The sequence below is a fragment of the Rhinolophus hipposideros genome (genome assembly GCF_964194185.1).
Source record: "Rhinolophus hipposideros genome assembly, chromosome: 4".
NCBI lineage: Eukaryota > Metazoa > Chordata > Mammalia > Chiroptera > Rhinolophidae > Rhinolophus > Rhinolophus hipposideros.
The window spans coordinates 18,546,524-18,564,759 of record NC_138050.1 but is presented as its reverse complement, the minus strand read 5'-3'; the positions used below and the strand labels follow the sequence as shown (position 1 = coordinate 18,564,759).

The following is an 18,236-nucleotide window of genomic DNA, read 5'->3' as shown; positions in this document are numbered from 1 at the left end:
GGAGTAATAAATTTATCTTTGTTCTTTAATAACGAAAACAATTTACAGTGGCTTCTGTCATTTATTTGAAATGATTTGATTAAACAAACATTGGTAGGAAAATTCAAATGCTTAATTTATCAATTAATCAGTATCCTGTTACATTTTGGGAAAACTGCACAAAAAAGTAGGCTGGCTTATATTAATTGGTATATTAATGAATTCAAGCACTGGCTGTGAAGAAATAGCAATGTCAAAGCTAAAATATATCGTAGAAGGGGTGCTACACTAGGAAAGATACAGAATTTCCATACAGGAATCTCCACAGTAGAAGAAATTTCAAAGCTTGCTGCTGCTTCAAGTGAGCAAGAATAAAATGCAGAGTCTCCATGTCTTAAGCAAGCAAGAATAATATGCAGAGTCTCTCTGCCTTCCTCCAGAAATAATTCAGTCCAAAGGCCAACAGATGGGCTAAACAAGGCAAATATTTGTGCTGGGGGGCAGGGGTGAGTTGGGTGGAGACAGGAGCATTTGCCTAGTAGGAACTCAAGCATTCTGAATAGGGAAGGGTGTGAGGGGAGGGGAGGAGCTTGATCCAGTAAGTAAATAAATTGAGCATAACTGGGGCAATGTTTCTCAATGATAAGGAAGGGAGTCAGAAATAAGGGAGAAAACTAGAATTATCCTGTGGTATTGGATTAAAACTGGAGGCATTTGGTGTGAACTCATGATTAAAAATTACACACACACACCTCTGTCCATTGAAAGGGTGCCCAGGAGTGGCAAAACCCTTATAGCAATAAGTATACTGCCAAATCTTGGCTTCTAAATACCCATCTACTAAAAGGACCCAGGTACTTTGAGAAATAGCCAATTCCAAGGTTAAAGAAGGGAAAGTGCAAAACTGGAATGCTATGTGCCAGAAAGAAAGGGTTCAGAGTAATGGGGGGTTAGGGAGACATGTCACTAGGATTCAGATGCTAGATTGAAGGGGCTCCCAAATCTGAGACAATCTGATAAGCCTCATAATTGATAACCATAGTAACACAATATAACCCTCTCAATAAAAAATAATCTATGAGTTCATACTGATATAAATAAACAAGAAGAGAGAGAAAGCTTTTCCTTATAAAACAATGCCAACTAATAAATGTAGAAGGAATGATAAAATTAAAAAATCACCATTTGGCAACCATTAATTATAGTAATGATTCAGGCAAGAATTATCAATGGGTGTTAAAACTAGTGGGTAAAGGTTTGACGGAACAAGATGTTTATGTTTTTACAAAATACTTTAAAATTACAAATGGAATAAGAACAACTCTACAGTGAAGAAACATAATAGATATCACTTTCATCAAGCGACTACCAGTAATGGGACAAACTGAAATTGTGCACCACTTGATATGATTGATGTACTGAGAAAAAATTAGCATTGCTTTCTGACATCCCTGCTAAAAAACATATTTGAGTATGTTTGACAACATGTATATTTTAAAAGATATTTGTTCACATTATACAAATAAGAGTCTTGTAAAATATTAAAACAGTTATGAATTTAAATACAGTAGTCCCCCACTTATCAGCAAGAGATACATTCTAAGTCCCCCAGTGGTTGCCTGAAACTGTGAATAATATTGTCCTATATACACTGTTTATTTCCCTATACATACGTACCTCTGATAAAGTTTAATTTATAAATTAGGCACAGTAAGCAATTAACAATAACTAATAATAAAATACAACAATTTAAACAATATACTGTATTTAAAGCTGTGTGAATGTAGTCACTCATTTCAGAAGACTCCTTGCTGAAGTCTTCTTACAGGCTCAATGCTTTCTGGTGCAACATGTTGCTGACAATTATAACATGTTTTCTGCTCATGTCTTCCACCCACAAATTTAGTGCCTTTTTCACCTTTTCTTTTATCATTCACTGTGGCCGTAACTTTTGCAGTTTGAGGTGTGATAGCAAAAGCAGCACGAATTTATTTTCTTCTTCACAATTTCACGGATAGATTCGTTCTTAACGGTAGATCTTAGGAACCTTAGCATGAGATTTTTTTTTTCTTTCCTTATTATGTGAAGAACTTTCATCTTTTCACTTAAGGAAGTACTCTACAGCTTTCTTTCACCCATCCAAATTGCCAGCATTAGTATTTTTGCGCTTCGGGGCCATTATTAAGTAAAATTATTAAGTGCTTGAAACATGAGCACTGTGACAATTGCTCTGATAACGGAGATGGATAGGAGGGACTAAAGGGGCGGGCAGCATATACAGCGTGGAGACCTGGGACAAAAGGAGGGTTCCTGTCCAGGGTCTGATGGGGCAGAAAGGTGTGAGATTTCATCATGCTACTCAGAATAGGGCACAATTTAAAATTTATAAATCATTTATTTCTGGAATTTTCCATTTAACATTTTCAGACCTCGGTTGACCATGGGTAACTGAAATTGTGGAAAGAAAATCCACAGATAAGGGGGACTACTGTATATAAAGTTTAAGAGGCATGTTATATAGTCACAAAGTAAAACACAACTCTTTAGAAAAAGTCAAAATTATTTAAGATTTAAAACCAAAGTAGTGAAGTATATACTTGGCTTTAAAACAATAGGATTAATAAGAACAGCAAACGAATCTTTAAGGGCTTTCAAAGCTTACCTTAAATTTATACTTTGTACTACGTCTGAGATTTTTCACTGTGTAAGCAAGATCTTCTCCATCATATTTAGGCTTAAAACCATATCCCTGCAAAAGGAAAACAAATCTTCATTAGATGGCTGACAGAGGAAACGAGGAATAACAAACACGTGAAAAGATCCAGGTCCTCTTCATCTACTACATACAATGTGATCGATGCTCTGCGTGCAATCCTCACCTTGATGCTTCCGATTTGAATGGACGGATCTAGAAATGCTACTGAACGTTTGCAGAAGGGTGACCGAGACCACTTACTAGGAAGTGAAAACAGTAGCCAAGAGATTTTTGCGTTGAGGAACGAGTTAGATGGATTGGTAACTTCACCATCAGTAAACTTATCCCTAGAATTAACAGATGTAAGAGCTAAACAGAACATAACATATTTAACTTGCCCTGAACACACAGCTGTGTTTAGGTGAATAAATGAATGGCTGGTTGTGCTGGGAAGTAGAAATGGCATTTAGGTTTGGGATTGCTATTTACAGCCCCAGTGACAATGCTTCATTATTTTCCTAATGGTATTTTTAAAGTATAAAAAAACAAGAGAGATAAAATCATGTACCATAAAATTCCCATTTAAAAGTATAAAATTCAATGGTTTATACTATATTCACAACGTTGTGTAACCATCACTTAATTCCTAATTCCAGAATAAAGCCTGCACTTTATTTTTTGTTTAGCAGTCACTTCCCTTCTTTTCTCATCCACTAATATACTTTCTGTCTCTATGGATTTGCCTATATCTATACAAATGAAGTAACATAACATGTGGTCTTTTGTGACTGGGTTCTTTTACTTAATATAATAGTTTGAAGTTTCATTCATGTTGTGGTATGTGTCAGTACTTCATTCCTTTATATACAATCCATTGTATAGATATACCACATCTTTATCCATTCATTAGTTGATAAGACATTTGGGTTGTTTCTACTTTTTGGCTATTATGAATAATCCGCTTTGAACATTTGTGTAAAGTTTTTTGTACAAACCTGTGTTTTCAATTCAACTAGATACACACACCTAGGAATAAAACCATGCTATTTCTGATTCACATTGCTTCAAAGTAGCTCTAAAAAGCTAAGGAACTATACAGAACTAGCAGAAGATACCCTCACTCTTGTTCAGCTTGGTTCTAGCTCACAGAGAAGAGCCAATGGTAACGAGATTCAGGTTGCACTATATAATCACTTGTGAGGCTCTTCAAATCTTGTGTGGCAATTGGGAAAGCTGTGTATGAACAAAATTGGAAATGGCAGACAGACACATCATTTCCTTATCTTTTAGAGCTGCTTAGACTAGAAGGCTGCGGTGGTCTTCCCCTATCTTTATTTCCCCCAAGACACATATTTAACATGCAGTCCATGTTATTCCCTGGCACAAACATACAAACACATAAAAAACAAAACCTATTCCTACACATGAAGAAAACTAAAGACTGAGTTATCCGTCACTCCCAACCCCTCCCAAACAATAACCAATGAAGTATTCAAACAATTTGGGTAAGAATCTAACTATTGTGGCAATATTTACTATATTGGGATTAATACTAGATGGAACTATGTTTTAAATACCCTATTTAAAATACCTATTCGTACTTACTGAAGTTTCTTCCTCCATCTCTAAAATGTAAGAGATTCCTTCATCTGACGGTGTTCCTGCGGGTTTACTCCACTGTAAGGATAACCATGTAACCCCAGCCTTAGTCAGTACAGGACTTGCTGGCATAGAAGGGGCACAGCCTGAGGTGTAATATAAAACTTCTTCACTAAGACCACTGTTGAAACAAATGGTTTTTAAGAAGGAATGAAAAAAAGTGTATTTTTACAGATAAAGAATTTTTGATAATGACATTTTGGGGAAAATGACAATTTTTGATAACTAATTATAATCTAAATGATATATTGTGAATTTGATAATATCTTTATGGTAACCAGGTCAGATATATAAAAGTGAATTAGCATTCTTTTAAAACTGTAGTTTATGTAACAAGCACATCCTCTTATAACTTTCAATGCATTTTAACTATATCAACAAAATGATAAATTAAACCAGGATTTTAGTGGATAATTTAACATAGATTGTGAATAATTTACACAAATGAAGCTGACTGGATAATCCAAAATATCTGTATTAAAACATATCTTACCTTGTACCGTAGTCATTTTTGGCTGATAGTCTAAATTTACAACCCATTGCTGGTGACAGTTTAGTAATTTTAAATTGCTTCTGTGAGCCCATATAACACTGACAAAATTCTCCATTTCCTTTTCCCTAAAAGAAATGGCTGATTATTATATATCATGTGCATTATTATAAAAGGATAAGTCCACATCAATTCCTACTTGATAGATAGTAACATATTAGCTAGCATAAATTAAAAGTCATCTTTGTTGCATGATCTCAAGAGACAGCTGAGAAACACACACCTTTTATATGATACTGTTCGTTAAATGCACAATTCAACAACTGGGGAACAGGTATCTTTGTATAGATTCTGGAACTAAGTACCCTGTTTTAGCTGATGCTAAACCTTTGGCTTTAGTAAAAGAATATTTTTCCAGGTATGGACCTCACAATCTCTATGGGGGGACTGACTGGTAGTGGTGGCAACAGGTGATCTTTGATATGTACAACTGGTGGTTCTTCAATCTATGAAAAGTTCTTTGCAAACAGTTTTAAGAAAAGGTGCCCCACACCTCCATCTAGATAGCCTCTAAGCATCTTTATAATCAAGATTTTGGAGCTACTACTGCTTAGATTTAACAGTAGACGAGTATAAGCAGAGAGAAAAGCCCAATTACAGCAGGAAGTTAGGAGAGAGAAAAGTTTGCAGCTTGGGACAGCTAGAGTTTTAAAAATTTAGGTTGCTACATAAAATGTATGAATTTCTCATTTTCCACCTTTTTCTTTATTGTGGCAGTAGAGGTAAAGGGTGATTAGGGTGACTTCTGCTTCAAAGAAAACCTTCAGTATCAGGCTGATTTAATGAACTCTCTTATTAGTGACAACAGTGTTTATAGTTGATTCTATTGAGTTGTCTAAATAGAAAATCAAACCATCTCTAAATAGTAATTTTGCCCCTAAGTCCAGTCACCAGGGCTGTACCTGGTTTTGGTTCCAAATCATAGTGCATTAACTGTAACTCCCTGAATAATGTTAAGTAAAGTTGGGGATAACTGGTAACTTTGATTTGTTTCTGCTTTGACTAGAATTTTTTTTACTTTTTAGTGGTAGTACTTCGCTTAATACAAAAATAACTATGAAATAAGGAATTACCTTTCAATTCCTAATTTGTTGTGAATTTTAACTGGAATGGGTGCTAAATTTTTATAAAATATCTTTTCATAATTTATTAAGATAATATGGTTTTTCTTCTAAATTACTATCATATAGTAATAGATTTCCAACTTCTGAATTCTCTTAGAACTTCTGGAATAAAACCCACTTGTTTGTGCCCCATTACTCTTAATTATATTGCTGAATTCCCAAATTACCAATGAAATTTCTTTTCCTGCTCTTTGCCCTCCTCTTAGCTATGGGAAGCAGTAGGGCATGAGAGAACATGATAAATGACAGTAAAACAAAGTATTAAACAATAAAGCCCAGTATGCTTGCTGTGGTAGGCTGAATAATGGCCCTCAAAGATATTTGGGTCCTAATACTTGGAACTTGTGAACCTTAGGTGATATGGTAATAGGGGCTGCACAGATGTGATTAAGTTAAGGCTCTTGAGATGGAGACGTTATCCTGGATTATCCGGGTGGGCCTTAAATAGAATTACAAGTGTCCTTTTAGAGGGAGGCGGAGGACTTGAAGACAGAGGAGGAAAAAGGCAATGTGATAATGACAACAGAGGGAGAAAAGGTGATCTGATGTAGCCATTAACCAAGTACTGAGGACAGTCTGCAGAAGTTGGAAAAGGCTATGCAATGGATTCTCCTCTAGAGTCTCCACAGGAAGCATGGCCATGGTGACATCTTGTTTTTAGTTCAGTGAAAGCCATTTTGGATTTCTGAATTCCAGAACTGGAAGAGAATTAATGTGTGTTGTTTAAGCCACTAGGTTTGTGGTAATTTGTTAAAACAGCCATAGTAAATGAATAAGCTTGCCTTTAAGGCTGATGTGAAAAAAAATAAAAAATATTTAATAAAGATAATTACCCAAATGACAGCTTGATGGCAGTTAGTTGGAAAAAACAAAACAAAAACCAAAACAAAACAAAAACCCTGAAACATAGGGAGGTCCAGTTAGTAAGGTTTTCTAAGAATAACATCAATTCACTCATGCACCAAACGAAATCATGCACATTGTTTTTAAAGAGGAAAAAACTTAACTATCAAACCAAAAAGTTATTTCTGCCTGTGGGTATGCACACAATATTAGCCTAATTTAAAAAGATTCAATTTGCTTACCTCATCCCACTCTAAAATAAAGCTTTGGATTTTAGAACCATTGTCACTAGGTGCCTAAAACAAACAAAATAAGTATAAATTAGTACTTTTGTGAAAGATTACTGCAATGACCTTATCTAAGGACTACACTGTTGCAGATGTTCTCTGTGACTTAGCCCTAGAAAAATTTGCACAGAGAATAGAAATATATGTTTTGTATACCCCATAATCCTTTTAAATGCAAGGAAAGAAAACAAAGCAACAGGTTACTCAAGTTTTTCTCTGAGCACTGACTACCTATTTAAGCAAGAACTATCCTTTTATAAACCTTAAAAAAAAAAAAATCAGCTTCAAGCTCCTATGATGAATCCTGTCATTTCCATTAAAACTCACCTTACGGTCTTTCACCAAAGAGTGGAAGAACTAGGGTGCTGAAGGACGGCTTACTGGCTGGATCTCTGCTTCTAGACTTTGTGCCAATTACTAAGACTGTTAATTCATCAATCTGCTAATCTTCAGTCTCCCTCGCATTTTATTCCACTATTTAATCAGTCATGGATTTCAACCTGATTCCTACCTGAATTTTGTATTTCAACCTATTTCCTCCTTAGTCCTCACCCGGATGCAGAACAAGTGATCACTACTGTCCTTATAATAATAACTTCATCTATTTGAAGACAACTGACTCAAAGAATTAATTCTCTTATCAAAGTTAAATAGTCTTAACTTTTTAAAATGGTACTCCAGAGACCTTCTGTAATTTTCTGGACTCTATTCAGTTTTTATATAATATTGCTAACAATGTAAAACAACAATCAAGGATCATCAAGTTTTTAATAGAATATTTCATTACATGGAGGTCCAAATTATTTGTTGAGCACTAACACAAATATTGTATTTAAAATATTTTTTAAATTCTGATTTTTAACTGGTTAGCATGACCAAAATTTGCTATGTAAGTTACAGGAACTCAATGACTGGCACAGCAGTGGTAGTTAAAAGTGATTATACAGAGAAGGGGGCAGAGGAAGAATCCCTGGGAAACTCCAACTCGGACACAGAAGGGAATCCAAAGATAGAGAATGTTGAAAGTCTCAGCAGGAAGCGAGTGGTGTAAAAATATATTTCCCCAGAGTAAATGACTCCAGATTATTCTAGTCTAGTTGCTAAGGTCTCACATTTACTTTGCTTAATTTCTTCTACTTCTTTGTGAGATTGTTAAAATGTCCTGTGACCTATCCTCCAGCTTTTCTCTGAGTCAGAGGGGACACTATTATGTCTAAAGTGTTTTACCTTATTTAATACATCAACTCTATGAAGTACTATTATCCAACTGTACGAAAAAAGAAAGGAGGCTTTAAAGAGCCCAAATAAGTAGCCCCAGATCACACAGTCATTAAGAATGGAACAGAAATGAATTTGGTCTATCGGACACAAACCCAGTGTTCCTACCCAGCAGTATTTCCAAGGGCTGAGCAATAGTACCCAGATACTAGCAATATTAAGAGAGCAAAAGACCAACTTCAGTCAATTTTTTATCTTCACTAGGCACTAGTAATTCTAAACAATGTCAGTTGATACAGTACTTCTCTCAACTTGCCACTGTTCTCATAACATGTTAACCTATAGTAATGACTTTAATTGTACAAGGCAGCAGATTAGAAAGATCTGATATTTAAGTCACTAAAACTAAGGTAGGTTTCTTCAATTTTAAAAGTTATTATGCTTATTATGTTCCAGGGATTGTGCTATAGGCTATATAAGTATTATCTGATAATCCACGCAAAACCTCTGAGATACAATCGTGCACTGCTTAATGACGGGGATACGTTCTGAGAAATTCAGCATTAGGTGATTTTGTTGTTGTGTGATCATCAGAGCGCGCACTCACACACGCCTAGATGGTCTAGCCTTACACACCTGGGCCATATGTATAGCCTGTGTTCCTAGGCTACAAGCTGTACAGCATGTTACTGCACAGGAGATTAAATAACAGAAAACGATACTTAAGAGACATGGTATACACAAGAGGTATTAGGCTGCTGCTGGAGTAATGGTGTACTGTTCTACAGTAAATTTCTTTAAAATAAGTAGAATAAAATAATAAAAAGTATAGCATAGAAAATACATAAACCAGTAACATTGTCATTTATTATCAAGTATTATGTACTGTACATAATTGTATGTGCTACACTTTTACATGACTGGCAGTTTGTCTACAACAGCATCACCACAAACATGTGTAATATGTTGTGCTACAACCTTATGACAGCTACGGCGTCACTAGATAGTAAGAATTTTTCAGCTCCATTATGATTTTATGGGGACCACTGTCATACATGTGGCCTATTGTTGACTGAAATATTGTTATGTGGCACATAACTGTATATAATCCTATTCCCAACAACAATAACAGTATCCCTCTCTTTCCCTAACCAGGCTGATTACTGTGAGGGTACACTGGACCATCCCTAGTAGGGTGCAAGCCTGGACCAATCCGTGTGGGCAACCAAGAGGTAGCACTGTCCACATCTTGTCTGGGCCTACTGGGATATTGTTAAAAGACAGAAAGTTCAAAATTCAATTGTAATTATGATCAAAATAAAGAGGAGAGCCCTAGAGAAATCCCAACCTACACGAAGGGCATTGGGCTGCTACCCCAATTACCTACCAAAGCAAAGGGCCTTAGCATATTGATAAATAAAATGCTACTCTAAGTGACATGAAATAAAATTGAGTCATATTTATCAATATGTATATACTTTTCTGATTTACAAGTGTTAATAGTAGTTTTTAACTATACAAATCATTTAATATCCACAGAAGAATTAGGAACCAACAAGTTCCAAACAAGTAGTAAGCTCCCAATATTCAAAAGGTTTCAGAAAGAATGCTAGCCCTGAGTTTTGCTCTTGAGGTCAGAGTAGATAATTAAATCAAGATGAGTGGTTATTTTCTCACTGCAAATCAATGGCTGCTAATAGGGGTGGTACACCTTTTAAGGTGATGTTCTAAAATTTTATTGGGGGGGTTCTGATCATCACAATACAAGGGGGAGGAGCAGCTGGTGATTAGGGGGTGGAGATCAAGGATGCTAGCAGTTCTGCAGAGTGTGGGACATTCAGTACAACAGAGAATTATTCTCTTCCTCTAGGAGAGACTTTGGATGTCCTACTGGACATCTATGTAGGTGAAATATCTGTTTATAATTACATGAGTATAGAACCTAATTTCATTTTACAAGATTTTTTTTTTGGTATAGTTTTAATAGTTACTGAATTTTTCCAAAGTGCAACTACTGTGCAATTTGGGAAAGACTGTACTTAATTTTGCTCAGAAATTTCCCAAGACCTATGTATTATTTCAGAAAATCGTGTCATCAATCACTGCTGTCTGTGGTATTTGAATTATCAATTCTAGCCACAGTGCCTGTCCACTTTATTACATCTTGTGTAGCTAGGTCGAAACATTTACAAAATGAAATATATATTATTCTATTAAAAATAATTTTATTCCTCCCTTTAAGGCATCATACTGATATTTTTAAAACTGAGTCTAATTATGAATCTATTTAGGATAAAATTCAGGATATAAAGTTGTTGTTACAAAATATAAAAAGGAGTAATGAATTTGAGAATCACTGTTGTAACACTCAATATCATCACATATCCAGTATAATAAGAAATGCTAACTATAAAACAATCTTTCCTGCTATATTTACATATAGCAAAAAAAAAACCAGGAGTGTCATTTTAAGACATAAGAAACAAACGCCTATTTAATATATGTAAAGAGCAAGAGCAAGATAGATTACAGCTCTTTTTGCCTCCAAAAATAATTGAAAATTAATGCTATGGTGTGGGGGGAATAAATGTCCAGCTGGAAATATTCTAGAGAATATTCTTACCTTCCATTGCAAAGTGAGTGAATTTTTGGTCCGATTGGCTATCCTTGGTGGATTAGGAATGTCAGGTTCACAGCTCAAGGTGGTAAAGCTTTCAGCTTCTGAAGGAGTGCCCTTTATAGAATTGTATTCTGCCTGGACTCTATGGTGATAAAATGAATAGTTTTATCTTGCAGAAAAATTGTATCCTGCCCTTCAATAGCATTTCCTTTAAGTACCTGCAAGTTAGTAAGGTGCCCTCTAAATGTTCTACTGAGCAAATATGCATATTAGAAATAAAGAATGGCTGTTAAAAACAAAAAAAAAACCCAAACAAAAAAAACCCAAAACTATACACCAGTAGCTTTCATCTGTGACTGCAACCCAAAGTAAAAAATACATGTTAAATTGTGACAGAATGGTGTGCAACATGGAGTTACACACAGGCTCACAAACACTATCACACATGCCCACAATAAGCGTTCTGAAGCAATATCCTTAACTAGGGTAATATACTGATACTTTCTACTCCATTTGATTTAATTTTTTTAACTCCTTTATTTTTTTTTACTCAATTTTTTTTTTTTTTTGAGATTTTATTGCGGAAGGGGAACAGGACTTTATTGGGGGAACAGTGTATACTTCCAGGACTTTTTTTTTCCAAGTCAAGTTGTTGTCCTTTCAATCTTAGTTGTGGAGGGCACAGCTTAGCTCCAGGTCCAATTGCCATTGCTAGTTGTAGGGGGCGCAGCCCACCATCCCTTGTGGGACTCGAGGAATCAAACTGGCAACCTTGTGGTTGAGAGCCTGCACTCCAACCAACTGAGCCATCTGGGAGGCAGCTCAGCTCATGGTGCCGTGTTCAATCTTAGTTGCAGGGGGCGCTGCCCACCATCCCTTGCAGGACTCGAGGAGTTGAACTGGCAACCTTGTGGTTGAGAGTCCACTGGCCCATGTGGGAATCGAACTGGCAGCCTTCAGAGTTAGGAGCATGGAGCTCCAACTGCCTGAGCCACCGAGCTGGTCCCTGATTTAATTTTTTTTAAATGCTGAATATAACCTACAAAATTAATTACATGATTCAATAATGGCTGCAATCCAGTTAGAAAAATACTAGGTTGGACAATAGTTTGGGTTCATCCATAGGAAGTATAATTGAAGACTTCATTTAATAGGAATAATCCTAACCACAAATGTTCTTTTTAAAAACGGAGGTGACTAACTAAATGCATTATACTGAGTCCCAAGCAGGGAAGTCTCTAGAGTCTATAAAATTTTGGTAAATTACAATGGAAGATCTATGCAGAGTAAAACAGTATCTAAGTTATTCCCAATTAAATATGAAATCCTAGGAGTTTTAGTATCTCAAATTCTGTCCAAAACAGGATGTAGTAAAAATATGTAAGTACAAGCCAAGTATTACTTGATTCTGTTTTGCAAAAAATTCAAAAGCCGGGACAATTTTCTAGTGCTAAACTAGATATTGTATACTTATACATATTATCTATATTCATTCCAATCCCAACGCACTACAAACAGGGTGCTGTAACCCTTCAATATAATATCTGAGTTAAATGTTTTTGGGAAAGTGTTGATAATTCTATCAAAAGAAAGAGCAAAGTCCATGTTTTTAATATCAAGTAAATAATTAAACTATATTCTAGACTTTTAAGGAAATGACTGAAAATAAAACTACCTATGCTATATCATATAAAAGCAACACGTAGGCGTTCCTTACTTTGCATGGTAATCCGTAGCTGGTTTGAGATCATTTAAAGTGACACTTGTTTCTTCTCCTCTGTGGGGGAAAAAAGGTAGTATTTCACTGATTGATAAACATAGCATTTCCAGGGGATAAGCACTATAGGTACTTTATGAAATTACACTGCTTCTTACTTTACCAAATGTTGACCATACTGAAATTCCACTAATATGGAATTGGTATAATTAGGATATATGCCAAACTTAAGTATGTACCTGCATACCACTTTAAAACAAATAGGTATGCTAAGCAAATCAATTGTGAAAGCCAGACTTTTTTGACTGGAGGTAAGAAAGATATTTAGCTTATTGAAGAAAGGGAACCATTTTTGATTATTTAAAACTCCATTTTGCACATCTTAAAACGTGAAATAACACATGCATTATCAAAATCAAAACGACCAAATTTTTACAAGTCTGCCATTATTGCATTTTATTAGAATGTGGAACTTTATTTAAAATGTTACAGCTTAATGAGTAGATAAAGTGAATCCTAATTTAAAGTAAAGCATTTCACATGGCCACTATTACATTTTTAAATACAACAGTACATAATCTTCTTAAAATAATCATTTGATACAACTATTACTTGATATGTAGTTAACAAACCAATAGAAATAGAAAACAAACCAGTTTTCTATTTCTTTTTTTAAATCACTGTTCTCTGTTTCATGTCCTTCAGCCAAGTTTCTCCTCTCTCCACTTTATGGACTTCTCCCCCCGCCCACCCCCGCCATCTTCCCTGCTTTCCAGTTATCCTGTTTCTCAAATCAAAGCCAGTAAATATTATGAGAAAGAAAACATGTCTCATTGGTGAAAATACACTTTACTTTAGTGAATTAGGCAGTTGCAGCAGTATCCTCAGAGACCTTGAATTGGTCAAGGGTAAAGATGACTGATGTCCCTCTTGTGCTCTCAGGCTACAAATAGAGATAAATCCTTCCTCTTAGCACAACCGTAGCTAACCAGAAACGGCCATTCGCGCACACACACACACACACACCTTTATGTTGATTATCCTTTATCCCCTATGAACACTTTAGATAGGCCTGTCTCTTTAAGAAAATAATGACTAAAATAAACACAAGGAAGTCTCCATAGAGATACCGAGACAGAACATTTTTATCACTTTATATTACTAGATGATAGTCACTAGGGTAATTTCACTTTCCTTTCTTCCCTATACTTGCTATTTTTTGAAAAAAGATACCAAGGCTGATGTAACTACCCCGTGTTCTGTGTTATGATTATTTGAATAACTAACCACTCTTGTTTAAAATCTTCCTTGTGCTTAAATGATAACTAATAATCAACTTTACTTTTTATTTTTTTCATTAGAATAAGCAACTTCTATATAAAGAAGGGCAGAAAAATAATTTATTTTATAACTGTCAATCATAAATCTCACAATTTTAGCCACTGACTCTTTCTAAGGCTTCTTGGTTTCTCATAAATACTCTTTGGAACCAAGGAAAGAAAACTATGATAGGTTTTCAAAACGTAATTATTAACAAACCAACATACAAATGAGGAACAATGATATTAAATTCACTTTACAGTAAGACATGAGCTTGTACATATAAAAATTAAATCCAATTCTTAGGAGGAGCAATGCTTCATTTTATGAGTTCACAGTCTACGAGTTTTTCATTTCTGGTCTTGACTTCCACATACTTTATATTTATGCCTCAGGAATATGTGAATATCTGTTAGAGAGCTTACCGAAAAAGAACAAAGCTGAATATGGCCAATGAAAGCCATTATTATTCCCAGGGCATAGACAGAAATGTGTACCCGTCGGCATTTGGACTATTTACATTGAAATCACTATCACTAGTCAACTTATACATCCAAAATAAAAGCATTAAGAGAGAAAAATAGAACAAAATTAGTACTAAGCTCTTTATGCTAAATCATTAACTCACATAATGGGAGGGAGTAAAACATAACAAATACCTACGCATATACACTTTTATATTTCCCATCTTTTCCAGTACTCGAGACCAGAATTTCATAACCATAGAGCTCTGGTACAGTGGTCTCATCTGTTTCGCCGTTAATGAAGCTTGAGGGAGGTGACCAGGTCAGTACTACTGTCCTTGCCTGGATGTCTGAAGCCTGCAAAACATAATATGTAAAAGCTATTTGAAAGAACTGTAACATGCACAATGAACAGTGAAAAATCTAACAGGGTTTCAAGATTAAATAAAATATACCTGTATCTACTTACATACAATGGCTCACAAATAGAAACCTGTCCATTTATAGATGAGATATAATTTGTTCTGAAAGGGTGGATGGGTTAAATAAAAGTTTAAAGACCATTTTGGACCATTCTACTGTGTAGAATTCTTATTGCAAAACTGTTAGTGTAAACACCATATACAGTCAAAAGAAAGAACGGGAGAAAAAACTTACTTGTTACATATTTGAAATAGTTAATTTCCTCAATTTATAAAGTATCTTACAATAAGGAAAAAAACCCCAAAAAACAAAAACAAAAACAAGCAAACAAAAAAGACCTCAACAGAAAAATGAGGCAAGGACATGGACTATCCAAAGAGACGTAAAGATACATGGAGAAGATATGAAATGATGTGTAAGTGCATTTACAAGTAAACAAAGGTAAGTTAACACAAGATACCACTTTTTATCCACCAGCATGTGAGGACTCACGATTACATGGAAATAGCAGCAGATTCAGAAGGTTAAGTGACCTGTCCTAGGTCACCCAAGTCCTGAGCACACAGCTAACGCTGAGGCTATAGCCATGCTCTCCCTACACACTGCACTTGGGTCACATGCGAGCTTTTCTTCTTTTCTTCCCCTTTGGTTCCTCGGACGTGCTGAGTTCAGTTCTTTTCAAATACCGGTAAGTGTTTGCAACACTGTCCCCACACCCGCACTGTTCACAGTGCCAACCACTACACTTTTCTTTAAATTTCAGTTCAATCAAGGTCTAGTCCCCTATTATTATGTATTCTTACAGCACTGTATCTCTTTGTTCTGACACTCGACAAATATAATTTTATATTTACTGCATGACGCTTACTTACTCCACTAACAAGTTCTGAGGGGTAGGGCCATGCCTGTTCTTCCCATTCTATCTCCAGCTTCTAGCACAGCATCTGACATTTTGCAAATGGCTAAATATTTATGAAATGAATACATTTAATTTGGCATTCTGAATGAACCAGAGCATGCAAACACCACACACACACACACACACACACACACACACACGCACACACACACACACGCACATCTGACCTGTACTTCACAGCTCCTAAGAAATTTAACCAAAAAGGCATAGCTACACAAACTGTAAAAAAAACCTAAAACAAAACAAGCAAACCAAAACCATCAGTATTACTCTATATTAACTTAATACAGGGCTTATTATTTTATTAAATTACACCTTCCTTATAATATTGGGTAACAAATTCTTTAAAAGAATTATTTCAAGCTTTATGTGCCTTAAAAAGTATACTTTTACAATAATATACAAGTAAATGCCGCTAGCATTAGCTATTGTGTCATTCAAATAATTCTATTAACGCTATCAAAATTCCTTTTCTAGTTTATCTAGTCATATACACATTTGGATATATATAGATCTTGGCAGGATAATGCCTGGATTTCAATCCCAGCTTCAATTCTATTTATTAAATCAACTCTTGCTTTAGTTTCCTCATCTGTAAAATAGCGAAAATAGTACAGAGGGTTGTTGCAGGAATTAAAGACAATAATGCATATGTGAGTTCAAAGCTCTTTACAAAGAGTGTGACACTAAATAATTCTGCATATGTTTACATTACTTTACATGTATACACTCAATTCTTAAGAGAAAACAAATTAGAATGAAAGAAAATTAGAGCATATAAATCTATTATTTAGCGTCAGAAAACATAGGACCATAGTAGCCTATTAGATTAGCACGTCTTATTCAAATTTCCTAAAATAAGGTAAAATTAAAAGAAAACCCTTTGTGGAGAAGATTTAGTTAAGAGTAACAATTTTTCTAACCTTTTTTTGTACAAAAATTAAAATAAAGTATTTTTTGGGTACTTGGCGCAAAGTATTTTAGCACGGAATTTTTTGGGATAACAGGTAAGCTTTCTGTTTTGGAAACTAAAAAATATTTTTATCAGTGTTTAATAAATGGCCTTATCCTGGCTGAAAAAGCCTTACTGTCTATTTCTTCCACATCTTGTATTACCTCTTCCTCCATTTGCCACACTTATTCCTGCTCTTCCTCTCCTATTCCTTTCAACTTTTGTGTCTTTTCTAACTCTTCAGAGGCTCCGAGAAAGCTTTCCTGACTGCTCTATTTAACTCCTCTCTCCTCAGTAAGTCATAATCTCACCCTATTCTGTAACAGCACTTTTTATAATCACACAATTTTGTCTGTATATTTGTTTTTTATTTACTGGCATAGTAAAGGCTCAATACATATTTTGATTGGTTGTCATGACATCAATTAAATATTTTGATTGACTTACTGAATGAATAACTATGTAGATCTTCAAATAATGAAATGACACAGAAAGATTGCTAAGGCATAACATGTAAATGAAAAAATCTTGCCACAGAGCAATAGGATACATTACAACCTCTTTTTCATAGTCAAAAGAAAAAATTAATATTTTGGTGGATGGACATATAAAAATGAACTGAAATAGGACTGGAATGAATCCCAAACTGTTAGGCATGATTAAACTGGAGGAGAGGGTAAAAGAGATTTATTTTTACTCTCTATTTTATTTTATACTTACATATTTTAACACATTAATTATAAAATATCTGGGATTCAATCACTGGCACTTCTATTAGCTTGCTTTTAAAACGGAGTCAAGTTATAGCTCTTACAAAAAGCAGAGGGAAAAAATACTAATTTGAACTACTGTGATATTTTGGTTTTCCTTCTATTTTTATCCTAATTTTTTCTAAGGCCCTTTCTTCGTAAGGCTGTAACCACCGTGTCCAAATAGTTTGATCTCCAGCATTTTTACCCACAAAAGCATCTTAATGTGTATGTGGTTTTTTTTTTTTAATTGGGGAATATTGGGGAACAGTGTGTTTCTCCAGGGCCCATCAGCTCCAAGTTGTTGTCCTTCAATCTACTTGTGGAGGGCGCAGCTCAACTCCAAGTTCAGTCACCGTTTTCAATCTTTAGTTGCAGGGGGCGCAGCCCACCATCCCATGCGGTAATTGAACTGGCAACTTTGTTGCTCTAACCAACTGGGCTGCCCCTCCGGAAGCTCAGCAGCAACTCGTCGTCTTCAATCTAGTTGTGGAGGGCACAGCTCACTGGCCCATGTGGGAATCGAACTAGCAACCCCGTTGTTCAGAGCTCATGCTCTAACCAACTGAGCCATCCGGCCATTCTGCATCTTAGTGTGTTTTTGCAGTCTTCAAAACTGTATTTTAAAAATGGCTACATCATTCTGTCCAGTGAAATCATTCCAATTTATCTATATAGTTTTATTTTTGTTAATATTAGTGTTGCAACATACATTTT

The 18,236-nt window shown here is 35.3% G+C and overlaps 1 protein-coding gene across 1 annotated transcript in view; it reads right to left on the bottom strand.

The window, feature by feature from the left end:
* FNDC3A (fibronectin type III domain containing 3A) overlaps positions 1 to 18,236 on the bottom strand; it is a 149,342-nt gene that overhangs the window by 25,062 nt on the left and 106,044 nt on the right. Inside the window, exons 7-13 of the mRNA XM_081046246.1 lie at positions 14,676 to 14,856; positions 12,693 to 12,752; positions 10,979 to 11,117; positions 7,093 to 7,146; positions 4,827 to 4,951; positions 4,280 to 4,454; positions 2,642 to 2,728 (exon numbers count right to left, since the gene is read on the bottom strand). Of these exons, the coding sequence (XP_080902372.1) occupies positions 2,642 to 2,728; positions 4,280 to 4,454; positions 4,827 to 4,951; positions 7,093 to 7,146; positions 10,979 to 11,117; positions 12,693 to 12,752; positions 14,676 to 14,856 (821 nt within the window). The remainder of the gene's footprint in view (positions 1 to 2,641; positions 2,729 to 4,279; positions 4,455 to 4,826; positions 4,952 to 7,092; positions 7,147 to 10,978; positions 11,118 to 12,692; positions 12,753 to 14,675; positions 14,857 to 18,236) is intronic.